The 17083-nt window shown below is 36.9% G+C and overlaps 1 protein-coding gene across 2 annotated transcripts in view; it reads right to left on the reverse strand.

Moving 5' to 3' along the window:
* The window catches only part of LOC141428607 (uncharacterized), a 46677-nt gene extending 34208 nt beyond the window's left edge, over positions 1–12469 (reverse strand). For both annotated transcript variants that reach the window (XM_074088610.1, XM_074088609.1), the window contains exons 1-12: positions 12368–12469; positions 11793–11946; positions 11075–11315; positions 10737–10840; positions 10316–10491; positions 9063–9132; positions 8153–8284; positions 6894–7104; positions 6268–6446; positions 4123–4200; positions 1457–1564; positions 617–758 (exon numbers count right to left, since the gene is read on the reverse strand). In XM_074088610.1, coding sequence (XP_073944711.1) covers positions 617–758; positions 1457–1564; positions 4123–4200; positions 6268–6446; positions 6894–7104; positions 8153–8284; positions 9063–9132; positions 10316–10491; positions 10737–10840; positions 11075–11315; positions 11793–11946; positions 12368–12408 — 1636 coding nt within the window. In that variant the 5' untranslated portion in view covers positions 12409–12469. The remainder of the gene's footprint in view (positions 1–616; positions 759–1456; positions 1565–4122; positions 4201–6267; positions 6447–6893; positions 7105–8152; positions 8285–9062; positions 9133–10315; positions 10492–10736; positions 10841–11074; positions 11316–11792; positions 11947–12367) is intronic.
* Between the last annotated feature and the right edge of the window lie 4614 nt (positions 12470–17083).

A 17083-nucleotide genomic window follows, 5' to 3' on the forward strand; every position in this document is an offset into this window, starting at 1 on the left:
TGTTAGCTAGATCAAAAAGACAGACATATGTTTTTAGACCACCTATTTTCTTTCTGGTTATAATTTATTATTTATTTATTTTAATTAGGAGCTAACTTTATACCGAATCGCACGTTTCTATGACAATTGGAAGTATCCTATAGGTTTTGATTTCCCGGCAATCTTTATGGAAACGCCTTTCTTTAATTACTGTATCTTTGATTGCGTTGACTTAGATCTGGGGTCGGCAACCTTTTGGCAGAATTGGGCCACATGGTGAATAAAATAGATACAGGCGGGCCGCACTAGATATCTACCTAGTTATCTATTGTGGGTAGGTACTATAACTGATATTACAAAACAGGAGTCGCGGGCCGCAAGGAGATAGGTCTCGGGCCGCGTGTTGCCTTCCCCTGACTTAGAATTTTGATTTTTTCACAGCTCCAAGGGGTCGCCGAGTTGACTATTTGATATTAATTTCAACCTATAATACCTCCACGTGTTTCCGAAAAAGGTCTTGAGAGAGAATGGACGGACAACAAAGTGATCTTATAAGGGTTCCGTTTTTCCGACTGAGGTACTGAACTCTAAACCGAAAATCTAACATAACGAGACAAAGATACCAAATCGACAATACCTTTGTAATACAAATGAGAGTCGTCTACAAACGTGGGATCCTCCTCTTTTCTTCCAGCTAAGCGGTTTTTGAGCACTTTCATCGGTCGGTAGCGTGTCCTAATTAATCTTGAATCGGCTTTATCGTATTCTGCTATTGCTTTCTGAAAAGTAATAGAAATATTCAACTGGAGTGCGGGGAGGAGGGTGGACTGAAATTCAGCGCTGCGCAATGCAGGCTTACGCTTGCACTCGCAGCAAATGCTGAGTCCGCTCCTTTTGCCACAAAAAACTGTTTTCTGGTTAGGTTTAGTGTAGTTGTTTTTCTTTTTCAACTGTTAATTTTTTTTTGTGGCAATAAATGATTTCTTTCTTTCTTTATTTAAGATCCATCGGTTTAATTCTGGTCATTTTATGAGCAAATTTCATAATTTAGATAATGTGGCTGAAGCCAGATGAGTTGAGATGAGTGTAATGTTTTGTGTTGTGAGTCGCGTCGTGTATTTTCAGTCGCGTTATTTCTGCTGCATTCGGTTTTTCAAAGTTCAGCTTGTATCACACGGCGACTCAAAATGAGCTGTACAGTCAAGTGCAAAGATATCGACACAGCCATAGTTACAAATATTTTATGCACTTTACTTTTACGACTTTATGCACTACACATTAAGGTCGTGTATACATATTTTTGTAACTTTGGCCGTGTCGATATCTTGTACAATTCATTTTGAGTCGCCGTGTGATACAAACTGAACATTGTCTGTAACTAAAATTACGCGACCGAAAATACGTTAATCACAACTTAAAAAATTGCGCTCACCTTGCTTCAACCTAAGATTGTTTTGGATTAATGATCGATCGTCACCTGTTTCTTCCGGGCACTCCGGAGCCTATTCTCTAGTTTTTCGCGCACCTGATGTAGCAACGATGATTGCTCGGCCATCGCGCGCATGAAGTCCGTGCGCCGTAAAACCTAACCGCAAACACGGTCAATTTCATTATTGCAGTAAAACCGTACCAGTAGCACGCTGCGGTAACTCGTTAGGTATTTAGAACGAGCAAAGGGCGCGGGTCAATCAAGGAAGAAACCAATGGAGATAAACAGAAGAGGCCGACCCAAGCACCCCAACGCATAACGCATAAGCAATCTAACGGGAAAATGCATACTCCTCTCCCGGCTTCCCAGCAAATGTATGTATAAGAAACGCCTCCAATCCTCCCTTCCCTCTTCTTTCTTCAAAATTTTTGTAGTTACACGCCTCAAATTTTGCACTACCGTTTTGCCTAGGTCAAAAATATTGAAACGCACTTCATATAAACCTTTATGGATTACGGAATGGACAGTATCCTTAATCTCCATGAATATTAGCAGAAAAATGTAACAATTTTTCAAACCCAATGTATAAATTAGGATTTTCAAAATACCATGATTAAATCTGCGAGGTATTAAATTGGCAATCATTAGCAAGCGTAAAACGCCATTCGTTGTCATGACGCGGTGGACAGATGAGAAATTACTGCTGCTACATTTTTTTGTTTTTATTTCACGTGGAAGGTAGTCTGCGTGAATTATTAGGCTATTAAACATTCGTCGCGAAATGTGTTAATGTTATTTTGATTAAATATAATACATACCATGACTTGGAGGCATTATTAAAAGCACCTGACTTTCACTAATAGTATTGTAACTTTTAATTACAAGTCTCAACAATACGTATGTACATTACAACTAGAATGTTAATGTCGCTGGGGACACGCCGGTATCCTTCGTTTTTCTGAAGATTCAAATCTTTTGTTTCCAGTTCCAAACGACATTAGCAAACTAGTTTAAGTGGATATTACAAGTAACTAGCTGTTAAATTGAGTCCTATGCTTTTTACCTACAATATGAGCATTAATAGAGAAACTCTAAGTTGCCATCTTTGTCACTAAAAAAAAAATAACCAGGACGAAGATGGTAGTAAGTATAATGTAAATGAAGTTTCAGTATCTAGACGCTAGATTACAAACCATTTGTTCGGTACTGAATAAATTGAATGACTTTCAAAATAATATTTCAACATCTGATTATGTAATAACAATAAATAAGCTTGATTAAACTAATACTTGATAATGAAATAGCTAAACCCACTCCGCAATTAGCATAACGAGGCGTCCACTGACAATCCAATAACAATCTGATCAGAATAACTAGATAAACGACGGACTGGACAACGTAGCCAGCAATATTACAAAATGAGATTGCGTTTAGCCGAATGTATAGAATACTGATTTAAATGAAATTCACATGAAACCATTATTTCAACTTGTGTAATTTAATCTGCAAATTATAATTGCACAAACAATATCACAAAGTCGCTCTTTTTAGTACTAATCCAGAAATCTATTGTCTATGATAGGTACATATTCGCTACCGACCCGAAAGATTTCAATTTTATTATTAGCAATTTTTTGTCTTTTAATCGACCGTCATTGAAGTACTGAAGTAAAAGTACCATAATACACGTAACACATAAGGACATTTAGAAGGGAAGCGGTTCACAATGAAATACGCTGGATAAAACACATCATGGATATCGATCGTAAATAATCACGTCACTATTAAAATGTTACTCTTACAAACAGTGGGGTAGCAGAATTCGCAATGTCGTTATTTTGTTATTTAAACACTAAAAAAACTAATTATAGAAGCGTAAAAGCGCCTGACCGGCACTACTGGAGGTGACCGGGCTGACAGCCATCTCTCTTCACAAATAGCCATTAGGTACTATTCAAGAAGGGAATGCTGCCAGCCTGTTGGGTACTACGCAACGAAAGCCTTTTTAGGGTTCCGGAGCCAAAATGGCAAAAACGGAACCCTTATAGTTTCGCCATGTCTGTCTGTCTGTCTGTCTGTCTGTCTGTCCGTCTGTCCGTCCGTCCGTCCGTCCGTCCGTCGTCGGCTTTGCTCAGGGACTATCAATGCTAGAAAGCTTTAATTTTGCAAGAATATAAAGGTAAACTATGCCGACAAAATGGTACAATTTAAAATTCAAAAACAATTTTTTTAGGGTACCCCCCATAGACGTAAAGTGGGGGTGATTTTTTTTTCTCATCCAACGAAATTTACGAAATCCTTATAAAAATATTACTGCATTGACACCTCCTCTTAAAGAAATACATTTTCACTTCTCATGCCCTTAAAATTTTACTGTAGTCTCGACATATCGGGACTAAAGCTCCTTTTTATTCTCTAGGGATTGAAGTATTTTTTATAAAAGAAAAAAAACCCTGCAACATTTTTTTTTATTATTTGAATTTTGAACAAATGGCCTGTCCTTTAGTCGAGCGTACGTTATTAAAAAGTAATATTTTAACTTTGAACAAAACATTGTTTTCTTTCCTCGCATTCAAAGTGAAAATTAGAGTGTTTAACGCGAGACAAAACAACTAGAATGATTATGACTTGTTTTAGTCCCTTGTTGAACAATCTACTATTACATGTTTTGGAATAGCTACTTTTGATAAATAGTTCACAATTCATCGACTTGCCTGTAACTCCACGTATGTAGCAGCTGTGACAGTAACTTTGGCCGGAATCGAGTAGAACACGCTCAGCTCCCCCAGTACCTAGCAAATCAGAAACTTTACTCCCATCATGAACTTATGCAATTTGAGAAGAGTAGCATATTATTATTCTTTGAAAACTCCAACAGTCGCGTATTATGATATTAAATCGTACTCGTACATATCAAAGATCTTTGCAGCGTTAAGTTTGGTAAACTATGTGCCTACCTACTTTTACACGTTTTGATCAATAGGTACTTACTTTAAATTTGGCTGATAAAAAAACGATTTTCATATCTTAAACTTCATATTTATGCTGAATGTATATAGGCGGCATAAAATGTTATTTTTGCTCTAGTGCATAAAATAAAATCTTCGTGTAAGACCAAGACAAGCGTCAAAAACAACGAATAATGGAAATATATTAAAAAAACAATTCGTGGTTCATATTGGTAAACTAATACCTACAACTAGACAATACCCACTAATAAGAAATTATAGAAACAGCAATGCATGAAACATAAAAGGTTGTAAATTATTATTTTTTGCACATTGCTGTTTCATTTCGGTCATAAAAACAATTTTACCCTTAACTTTTCGCTTTTTAGCACTTGTTCTAAAATCTACTATTTCCCAACATTTTGAGCGTTAAAAGTACTTACCATTTACGGGAGCCTCCCACTGGAATACCAGCCAATCTATCAACGGCAAATAATAATGCCGTTTTGTAATTTTTCGTCGTTAACAAAAAGCAGACTCAAAATGTATATTATTTTTACATTTTGTCATCCCTCGGGGGGAGTACTTATAATGGTGCGAGTGCGAACTGAACGATATTTTCATACGAATTTACAATTTATAATACTGTATGTTTCCCAATGGAAATGCATTGTTGTTTCCAATATACCTACTTACATCAGAGTTGACCGATTTTTAGGGTTCCGGAGCCAAAATGGCAAAAACGGAACCCTTATAGTTTCGCCATGTCTGTCTGTCTGTCCGTCCGTCCGCGGCTTTGCTCAGGGACTATCAATGCTAGAAAGCTGTAATTTTGCACGGGTATATATGTGTAGACTATACCGACAAAATGGTACAATTAAAAAAAAAATTTTTTAGGGAACCTCCCATAGACATAAAGTGGGGGTGATTTTTTTTCTCATCCAACCCTATAGTGTGGGGTATCGTTGGATAGGTCTTTTAGAACCATTAGGGGTTTGCTAAGACGATTTTTCGATTCAGCGATATGTTTGCGAAATATTCAACTTTAAAGTGCAAATTTTCATTAAAATTGAGCGTCCCCCCCCCCCTCTTAAATCCAAACCGGTGGGTGGAAAAATTTGAAAAAATTCAAGATGGGAGTAAGTTTATCAAACTTTTAAGGAAAACTATAACGGCTAAGTTTGCTTGCGAATTATTGGTAGTTTAAGAGTAAATAGCAGTCTAAGGTATAAAATATACCTAAACTATGGAAGATTCCGTATAAAATACGAAATCCTTAGAAAATATTACTTATTGTTTTCGTAATGGCTACGGAACCCTATTTCGGGCGTGTCCGACAAGCTCTTGGCTGGTTTTATTATCTAGGTAAATTTAGATTTAACTACTAGCTGTTATACGCGACACCGTCTGTCAAGTTTTTTTATCGCTATCCCGCGGGAACAGTCCGATTTTATAATATAATCATAATCGTAGATCGTCTTCGTCAAACTGAACAACATTGGTTCAGCGACTTTTAAAAATAATGGAGTCTTTGAATTTTCCTTTTTTCATACACATTAAATACTGCTATCAATGTACGCCATCCTAGAACCCAACTGACGTCGCCTGTCACGCAACAAACATCAAGCATTTTGCTTTACATTGCTTCTTCGAATAAACTTAAGTGTTATAAAAATTAGAAAACTAATTATTTCTAAAAGTCGATGAACTAATGTTGTTCGGATTAACGAGTATGATCTATGTTGTAATTATTTTCTCATATTACAGGCCACACCCGATATGTGATTATTTTCATGTTTTGGAATTGACAGCGCATTGGTACGAGTATCAACTTTAATGCTATACATTTTCATTGATTAATAAATAAATAAACTACAAGCTACGTAAAAGGTAAAAGTTTAGTTCACTAACAGTTCCCTCCTTGAAAGCTATGACAGGGCTCTCGTTGTCCTCATCAGACAGCATCTCTATGACCCCTCGCTTCACACAGATCATGCCGTTCTTCACTACACCCTGGCTCCAAATGTGCTGTCCAGCAAGGTATATCTCATGCCGCATCACCAGTGAGATTTGACGCAGGAACGTTTCCACTTGAAAAGATAGAATATACCTAGTCTTTGGTAACACAGCCCGGCTACGCTGGCTTTTAAAATCAGTCCCACCTCTAAGTTTTTCGAGGTAAAGGATGTATGGTAATCTTGCCAGAAAATAGCAGTGTTTGAACTGGTGAATTATGGGATTACATACGGCTATTCTACCTAAACTTGAACTATCGAAATTACCGATCTTATTACGCATGAAATTCAGCCTCAAGAAAAATGTGGGAAAACTCGGAAACACACGTTTTCCCAGAGATACTAAATCGATTGTTTATCTCCAAATATCTCATAGGTATACTAAAAATTTCATCGTAATCGAAAAAGTTAGCGCCCGTCCCCAAGATCCGCGAAATTAATAAATCAAAATACAAGAATTTCTCGTTTAAAGATATAAGATATTCGTCAGCGTTTTAGAGAGCTAACATAACAATTTCTTACTTGCATCACGAAACAGCAACGTGTTATGGAAATGCGCCACGTTTATGTCAAAAATAAGTTCCATCTGCAGAGTCAACGGCAATTTCTGGAGGTGTTGTGACGTGAGCACGCCGTCTTTCATGCGCCAGAGTTGCAGCTTGTACTTCTGCGCCAGCTCGGCCAGCTGCGCCGGCGCGCCTGACACTTTCAAGTAGTTCAGCATATGGTGATACTACGAACATATATTTTTTAAAGAAGAAAAAGTAGTTAATATTTAATAATATAGATTGTATCTATTGCACCATCTGCCAAATACTTAGATCATGCCAAATAAGTGGAGTATCAATTTTTAAACAAGTTCCTATCAAATGAATATGTCGCTAAAGTTGAACTTTCAAGTTGACCTTAAGTCACGTCTATTGGCATTATTGTTTTAAATATGACATGCAAACGATTATCAACTTTAGGGTGGTATACATATTTGGCTGATGGTACCTATTCATAACTTTTTATTTTACATAAAACACATGACTGACATTAACACATTACAAGAGGTAGGTACATTATGAGCAAAGGATACATAACTATCCCTGAAACGGATCTCTTCCAACTAACTGTTGCAAGAAAGAAATTTACAGAAAGAAAGAAACAAATCATTTATTCGTGACAAAAGTACGAGATAACAAAAAGATATTAAAATTTTAAAAAGTTGGATATCACGAAATGGTCCCTAATCAGCAAAATTTCCGGTCTTGCTTCCTTTGGGACCAAAGGCAAGGCAAGCGTCACTTTAGAACAACTAATCGCCTTTTCACGATGACAGAACCTGGATTACTAGCTTTTAGCTATAAGTTGTCACCATTAAATAACATTAGTTAACAAAAAACCAACTAATTTAAGTTGAGATATTAACAATGTGGTAATACCATTACCAATCAACCAGACGCGTGAAGTGAACAAGTATCAACTAACCCGGAGAGTGAAAGAAGCGTGAGTTAAGTATATCCTGTTGATACAATTCCTCAAAGTAAATAAGTATTTGCATTTTGTATTTTTTGTAGTTCCGAGAGTTCAAGAACGGCTTACCGTTCTACCTGAGATTACAAGGGAACCATGGTTTCTTATAAATACACGAGTGACCCATGTGTACAATACCTACCTACTTTAATACCACGACATGCTAATCTTTACACTTAGAGTGCACTCTCTTGCTTGTAGCCATCAGGCTATATTAAAGTTTTCTAAGTTACTGCTTAGACTTAAATTACTGCTTTACTTACTTCGTCCACAAATACCAGGCGCCGCGTGTTCTCAACGATGAGATCCCAAGTCAGTGTTCCGATGAATTGGAAGCGAAGGAACACGTAGCCCACAATCATGATCAAGGATGTTAGCCACATTTCCAGACGATACTTAATAAATAGAAGCAAAATATTTGTACTTAATGAGAAATCAACAAAGTTGAAACAGAAATTGGAAAAGTTGAAAAACCCCCGACATTGTCATTTCAAAGTTTAATATCTCAAAAACGGCTGAACTGATTTTGATGAAACATAATATCTAAGAACCATCGCTAGAAAATCTGCTTTCTAACCAAAAAACCGCATCTAAATCAGTTCACCCGTTTCAGAGCTATGGTGCCACGGACAGACACACAGCACACACACACAGAGCGGTCAAACTTATAACACCCCTCGTTTTGCGTCGGGGGTTAAAAAAAACTTACTAACAGAAAAACGAACTTCCTCCTTTTTTGAAGTTGGTTAAAACGCTCGTGATTTTTCGATTATATTGTTACAAAACGATCGGTGAAATGTACGTGTGTCTGTTTAGTAGATATTGCTTAACAGTTATATAGTTTCTAATAAACTAACCAACAAAAAGTTGGAAAACTCCTGACTTTGTCACTTCAAAGTTCTATATCTCAAAAACTAACTAACTGTCGCTAGAAAACTTGAATTCAAATAAAAAAACCGCATTCGAATCGGTCCAACTGTTTAAGAGCTACGGTGCCACAGACAGACACACACACAGACACATAGATACAAAGATACACAGATACACAGACACACATAGCGGTCGAACTTATAACACCCCTCTTTTTGCGTCGGGGGTTAAAATGGTTTGTTTTCAGAAAGACAAAGTAGATACAGATTATCAAAGTCGCGTAATGTAAAAAGTTTGACTCACGACAGGAAAAACATCTCCAAAAATAACATTAAAAAGTCGGCATGCGCAGTAATACCAGCACGACAAGTAACTGCAACAAACAATGCTTATAATATCAAAAGTTTCATTCTGAAAAGGAACTGAGGTCTAAAATTTGTATATAAGTTGTTAATTCAATAACAGAACACCTGAGAGTAGATTGCTCAGAATCGTAAGTAGAATCGATTACACTATATAAGTACCTACTTTAAAGGAAGTAGGTATGTCTTTTTGTAAAATCCCCTTTTTTAGAGTGCCCATTCTAAAAGTCACGAATGAATCATACGTCAGTTAAATATATAAGCGACGTTGCTTTATCATTTAGATAATTTAATAATGGCCGTTTTTCTGACAGTTCTTTTTTTCAAAACGGCGATGCGCAAGTGACAAATGACAAATTTATACGAATAGTGAGTGAAGAGATGATAATCTTAATATAATTACCGGTGACTTCGGAAGAACATACTATTCTTTTTTTTTTAATAAGGTATTAGAAAAAATACAACAAAACATATTTAATATAATTACGGACTTCGCAAAACATACAATGGTTTTTTATAAATAAGGTATTAGAAAAGAAATACAACAAATTAAATGTAGGGTTCCGTAGTTCCCAATCGTCACAATAGGCGGACTTAAAATACAACTTTTTTAAGTTAAATAGGTACTAACTTTTATAGTTAAAGGCTAAAAACGGGCCAATTTCCCACAACACATGACAACCCAACAGTACCCAAGAACGAATGAACGAAAGACACCTAGTTAGACAAAGATCAAAGACCAACAGCGCAATTAGAAACGAGATTTATTTGATCTAACATATTCGTCCCAACCCCATTAAATCAGGAAAAATCTTAAATCAGCGCGAAGTATAATTTCAACGTCGGAGATGCAGCGCCATCTATCGGCAAATTGGGTAACTAATTTGCAGGCTAGAAATTCTTTATTATATGAGCCGATTTCAATTTTTTTATTTAAAAGAAGATATTTTTAGCGTAATTTTATAGGTAGGTACTTTAAGAAAAAGAATGCTACTAGCACTAACGGTCTCTGAGCTTAGCCGTTGACAGTTAGACAGATATACAGACGGACAGACATTGCGAAACTATAAGGGTTCCTAGTTGACTACGGAACCCTAAAAAAAACTTTTAGGTTTTCAGCATATTAATTAACACTGTATATTTTCGTTAGTCATAGTCACACAAAGGTCCCTAATAATTAATAAAATAGCTTACTTGTCAAATCTTATTTTCTCGGATCCAACGTGCACTGGATATCCTAGATTGTAGTACTTGGATGAGTCGTATGAATCCTTGTGTATGTAGTACCACAGACAAGTACTGGCGTGCAGGACTAGCATAGATACAGAAAAATGCTCCGCCAATAATAACAAACGTCGGGATTTATGCATCTGCAACATACAGATGAACTCATTGCAATGTCTATTTATGAGACATGTGTTAAAATATTTTGCTCGATAAAATTTACTTTACGTAATCACTGAAGGTTGGAATCATTATCGACCATAAGTATAAGAAAAAAACAGAGGAGCTAGAATCTGAATTTAAGAGAACATATGATGACAATAACAAACGGTATAAGTAGTATTAATTTTCAAAACTGAAGATATTGATAAAAAGATCAAAAACAACTCACGAATTCATTTATGTAATGGTAGAATACGATGAGTCTGTAGATACGACCAATACAAAGCAACCGTCCAGTTAAAACCAAGTAGTGCAGGTTTCCGTAATTACTAACTGTAATGTAAAATTGCAGCATGAATTGAACATATTAGCAATTTTAAATATTCTGAATAGAACAAAAACTGGAGAAATATCATTTATTTAAACAAACGCCTTATTGTAAAAGTACATTTGAAGTACTTATACTAAACTAAAAAAAAACCTAAAAATAAAAATAACTATATAAGTATACAATTTCCCCAAGTCTTGTCCCTGCGGAAGAGTGCCCAAAAACGTAAAAACACTTACATATCAATACGAATGGAAACATGCTGATGACATCATAAAGTATGAGGAAGAGGCTCCTCCTATAGACCCTCACATGCAGACGGACTAAGGTCCAGAAAGCATGCAGGATGCTCACGAAGGTATCGGCAAAGAAGACCAAGTCGCAGACTGTGGTGTCCAGGTAGACGCTTGGCGTTTCAATGTAATACGCTAGCAGGAAATGAATAATGTACTGATACACTATTGTCAATTGGACTACGATCTGAAATATTTTTAAGAAAACTCTTCTTGAGTGTCGCACAAATTAAATGGCATCAGGAGTGAAAGAGAACAACCAGACAAAATGTGTTTAGCGGTTCCTGACAGTCTGCTGACCACAGACGTTAGTGAAATCGATCGGTAAAGTTGTACTCATTTAGTGATAAAAAAAAATATTGCCTGGCTGCAGAATATGTGGCTGATACTTGCACAGAACCTGGCTAAAGTGACGTAAATCATCACTAAGAGACTTTTCCTATAAGTGGCTGAAAGCTGATCTGATTAATTTAAATTAATTGAGTATGTACATTCAAATTAAATTAGAAACAACCTTGCTACCCCACATAGACACGTCCTAGACTGTTCCTATACAATACAGGTACAGAAAGCTTTTTTCTATCGTGGACTTGGATTTTGAGCGTCTCAAAGCTCACGCGTGGTTGCGGAGTGTTTTGAGTCCATTAAAAAAACAAGTGAATACCTGCCACCACGTGTTCCATGGTGATAGAATAACAGCATTGGTGATCTTTAGCAAGCGACCTTCGAAGAACCTTTGGCCCCGCAGCCGATACCGCTCAAACTTAACGTCATGCTGAACATTCAAACTGCGAGATGTGGCATTAGTTTTTACTGTTCTGAAAATAATTAAGTACGAACGTACCTACTGTAATTTGTGGATATTCCTGGTCTTATACTGCGAAGTGCAAAATTTGAAATTCGTGTCTTGCCGTCCCGCTGACGCTTATATTATTTAATACAAGAGTGAGAGGGACGGTACGATACGCTCTTCGATTTTCGAATTTTATAGTAGCCCCCCAGTGCCTAGTATGTAGCTCAATCAACTTTTAAGTGTAGCTTACTTTAAGGCTAAAGTATGATTTTATATACCTAGACAAGAAATTTTATTCGGGTGTTCTTCTTACAAAAAAAATCTGGAATTTCATTTCAGTTGTCAAAACTAATGGTAACGTTGAACTAGTGGTAACGTTAATGATGGGTACTGGTGGCGGAATGCAAGAGAAGCCGGTAAATGCTATTAGTTGTATATTCGCTTACCCAATTGTACCCAAAGAGGGTTCACTAACACTTTGCAACATATTTATAGATAAAACTACAGATATTTTAAAGACTAAAATCAGTTTTATTCATCATCGTTGGACGAAGCGTGACCAACTAGTGTTTATAATTGTTTTGTTTGGTTATTTGACGTGTAATGTACATTTTATTTTATACCAAACGAGAAATTATGACCAGGAAAAAGATAATTAATTTATTTACATTATTTTGTAAAATTATGAGTTTACATACATAAAAACCGGCCAAGAGCGTGTCGGACACGCCCAAAATAGGGTTCCGTAGCCATTACGATAAAATTAAGTAATATTTTTCTAAGGATTTCGTATTTTATACGGAATCTTCCAAGTTTAGGTAGATTTTACCTTAGGCTGCTATTTACTCTTAAACTACTAATAATTCTCAAGCAAACTTAGTCGTTATAGTTTTCCTTGAAAGATTGATGTACTTACTACCATCCTGAATTTTTTTTAAATTTCCACCCACCGGTTTAGATTTTAGAGGGGGGGAACGCTCGATTATCATGAAAATTTGCACTTGAAAGTTGAATATTTCGCAAACACATCACTGAATCGAAAAATCGTCTTAGCAAACTCCTAATGGTTTTAAAAGACCTATCCAACGATATCCCACACTATAGAGTTGAATGAGAAAAAAAAATCACCCCCACTTTACGTCTATCGGAGGTATCCTAAAAAAATTTTTTTACAATTTTAAAATGTACCATTTTGTCGGCATACTTTACTTATATATCCTTGCAAAATTACAGCTTTCTAGCATTTATAGTCCCTGAGCAAAGCCGTGGACGGACAGACAGACAGACAGAAAGACAGACATGGCGAAACTATAAAGGTTCCCATTTTGCCATTTTGGCTCCGGAACCCTAAAAAACTAAAACAAACAAAAAAAAGGACCTAGTGTCTTTGGCCCCAAAAAAATTAGTAAATTTTTGTGCACAATGGTAATAATACCTACACACGCCATCTATTTAATTACGCACCCCCAGAACATTTGCGGCATCCTCAAGAATTCCGCTCGGGTCGATTAGAAAAAATCTAATACACTTTTATGTTTCATTTCGGCTATATCACTAAGCAGCCGAAATGAAATACCATATTTCGGCGGATATTGAAATTTTACTGCGAGCGGGCTCACGACGGCGTCAGTCGTAAAACAGGAGACGGACGGGCGCGGTGCTAAACCGGGGAATACTCGGAATGAGGTGAAAGTGCCGAACTGCCAGCTACGGGCCCCTCATAAAACGCCCCTGTCATTGCTGCGAATCGGTTTAGCGCGGGCAACGTTCGGGAATTTACTCACGTTTTTAGCTAAATAATAGAAAAGCGAGCGCACTTACAACCGTTTGGAGAGATAGGTCCTCGCGAGGCAACGGTTGTGCCGGCTGTCACCGAGTACTCCACCGTCAGGGCGAAGCTGTGAGGCTGTTTTTCACCATAGATGTGCGAGGATGAGTTGCGAGAAATGTGTTTGGGAGCCAATAGAAACGCTTCATTTAACTATCCTCGCTCCGTCGAGTTGATGAGCTGAGCGAGGATAGGTAAATGATGCGTTTCTATTGGTTCACGACAAACACATTCCTTGCAACACATCCTCGCATAACTCTAGTGGAAACGCAGCCTAAAAGTAGCAACACTAACAGCGTAATAAAATTATGCTATCGAAAAAAAACTAGGTGGACTAAAGACATCGCGAGAATTGCGGGCAAGCGGTGGAAGCAAGCGTGTGCGAGTTGTCATTCACTGTGGCGTTCTCAGGGGGTAGCCTCTATTCGACGATAGACGTCTTCCAGCTGATCACAAAGAAAAGTGAGCCATGGGTTTTCCAGCGATTGGCAGATGCATGTACATGTACAGGAACTCACTATTGCAGGCTCATAAAAAAATAGAGAAACTGTATAAATACAGATACTTACTACTTTATCATTCAGGCAGCTTTGCGGAGGCCTATATCAATGATCTACACTAATTTATTTTGCCCCAAAATATGCTATTTTTCCTGTAGTATATCTTGCTTCTCGGTTACAAACCATGCACCGCCGCTACGTCTGCGCGACAAATATGTGTTAACATACCGGACCATTAGCGAACAATCGGGCCCAACTGTCACAAAAACCATTCAAAATACTAATGCATTTCGAACTTACACAGACATCGCATCAAATAAATCGACCTCACTGGTACAAAGACAAAGAGTGGTACAAAAAGGTTTAGATATTTTTGACGTCTTGGTCACATATATTTATAATATTGACTATGCCTAGTGCCTTATTAGTTTAAGTCACCAGGGTTTCAATCAAAATATACCACGTGACGTGGGGAGCGCGTGCTAGCTGGATACTTTCAAACTCAATTTTTTATTTAATCCAGAATACTTATTAATCTGACAGCAAGATATTTACGAGTATCTTCTTATGCTGTGAAGTGTGAACTATAAATTACACACGCATAAAGTTTCAAAAGTGCTGGCCGAGCGAAATGGGTACGCAAATTTACGTTGTAGGCAGCCGCTCATATAAAATGGAAATATGCGTCCAAGCTGTAGCAGCGAAAGAATAATTCATATTCAGGTGAGGGGCGGGGGTGGCCATTCACTTTGCATAGGTAGGTAGTTATTTTGGTAAAATTCCGCGCTCCCAGCTCCCATGTAATTAAGAGATTAAAGATCAGCGAATGGCGTGGAGTGCGCTCGGATTTTTAAATATTTTAACGTGGCGTGCAATATTTCGCTTTAGCAATATCCATAGGTACCAAAACGTGGGTTGTTTTGTGCTTACAACACATTTCCGATTCTGTATCTCTTTACGTTCAACGAAGAAAGTTTTGCTCGTTATTGTGATTTACGTGGGAATTATAACAACTATGTTGAGGGAGGTAAGATATTGTACTTGTTGTTAGGAATATCATTAGTTGTTATTCAGTTTTTAAGACGAAGTTTTCTAACTTTTGTCATTTTTATGAGTTTGCTAAGTAGCTGAAAGTACAGCTTGTTCAAACTACTCCCACATTCTTATTATTTTAAATTTTATTTGACTAAACTGAAACTTTACTGAGACTATTTTGAAAATTATTCATATTATACAACTAAAGCATAATTATAATTTTTGAATAATTAAGTAGGTGTATTATGAGATAATAAAGTAATGTTCCACTTACTGAATGTCAGTATTCCGTGTTTTACTAAAATAGTAAATTCTTTTCTGCTGGAAATCTCTCTTAAGTGATGTTTTATTAAATTGCTAAACGCTAACTATTTGTTGACCCCAAAACAGCTTGCAAAGTACTGTAGTCCTGAAAGTTGGCAACACTGTATCAGCTTTGCGGTGCTACTCAAACATGGTTACCACATGTAAATTAGGAAGATACTGAAAAAAGTTAATTACCGCATGTCTATTTTCCTCATGACCCTTGTACATAGAGGAAAATTGTGCGCAATGCAAATTGTGATAAGTAATAAAATTATTTTGAGACGAACCCTCGCTCAATAATATTCTAGTTATGCTATCACGGCTTTGCAATTTGAAAGCACATTAGCAAATAGTTTGTGAGTGTTTGTGCGCGTGTATGCGTACGTGTGTTTCTTGCTCCTTCACGTTAAACATATAAAATAAAATGAATAAATAAATATCACGGGACAATTTCACACCAATTGACCTAGTCCCAAAGTAAGCTTAGCAAAGCTTGTGTTATGGGTACTAAGCAACGGATAAATATAATTATATAGATAGATACATACTTAAATACATAGTAAACACCCAAGACCCGAGAACAAACATTCGTATTTTTCATACAAATGTCTGCCCCGACACGGGAATCGAACCCGGGACCTCAAGCTTTGTAGCCAGGTTCTTTAACCACTAGGCCATCTGGTCGTCATATGAACGGATATTAATGAAATTGATAAGGAGATATAACTGTATCTCTATAAATTATAAAGCTTTTTATTCCATGTTCCTGTGCGAAAATCTTGAAGTCTCAATGCTGTCATAAGATATGAAATCTGGCACTCGTCTTAAAACGTAAAGTACTTGGGCGACCGAGCTTTGCTCGGGCTAAAACTCGATAATAAGCGTTTTCCCAGAGATGAGACCAAGCTAGATCGATTTTTCATCCGCAAACTCCCACATACCAAATTTCATCGAAATCGTTAGTGCCGTTTCCGAGATCTCCGAAATATATATATTTGTATACATACATATATACAAGAATTGCTCGTTTAAAGGTATTATATAGATTAACACACGTTTTCGTTGAAAATTTAATAAAATACCAAAATTTCAATTTATCTTCCACATCTAATGATTGTGGTACTCGCTAATCCTGCCATCAGGCAACAGTGCTGCTTTCCTCCATGGAGACTAAACCAGTCGATAAAATTAATGGCTATTTTATTATTCTTCAGAGTGCAAATATATCATTTGTTGTTAAATCTTTCATTTTCAATACATACCCGACGAGACATTAAATTTGTAATTCTGCGTTGCAGTCTGTCAGGTCACAGGCCTATGCCAACAAAAAACTGCAAAACAACTCGTTCCCTCAGTCACCACGTAAAAATGGTGGAGCAAAGTGCTTGCGGCATGAAAGGTAACTTTGTGCATTCCGCGAGACTTCGTTTGCTGCACTTCTAATTAGCAATGTTCGCTTTGTGCTGCATTAAAGCAGTGCGTAGCAGTTTCCC

Source organism: Choristoneura fumiferana, chromosome 6 (assembly GCF_025370935.1).
Source record: "Choristoneura fumiferana chromosome 6, NRCan_CFum_1, whole genome shotgun sequence".
Lineage (NCBI taxonomy): Eukaryota > Metazoa > Arthropoda > Insecta > Lepidoptera > Tortricidae > Choristoneura > Choristoneura fumiferana.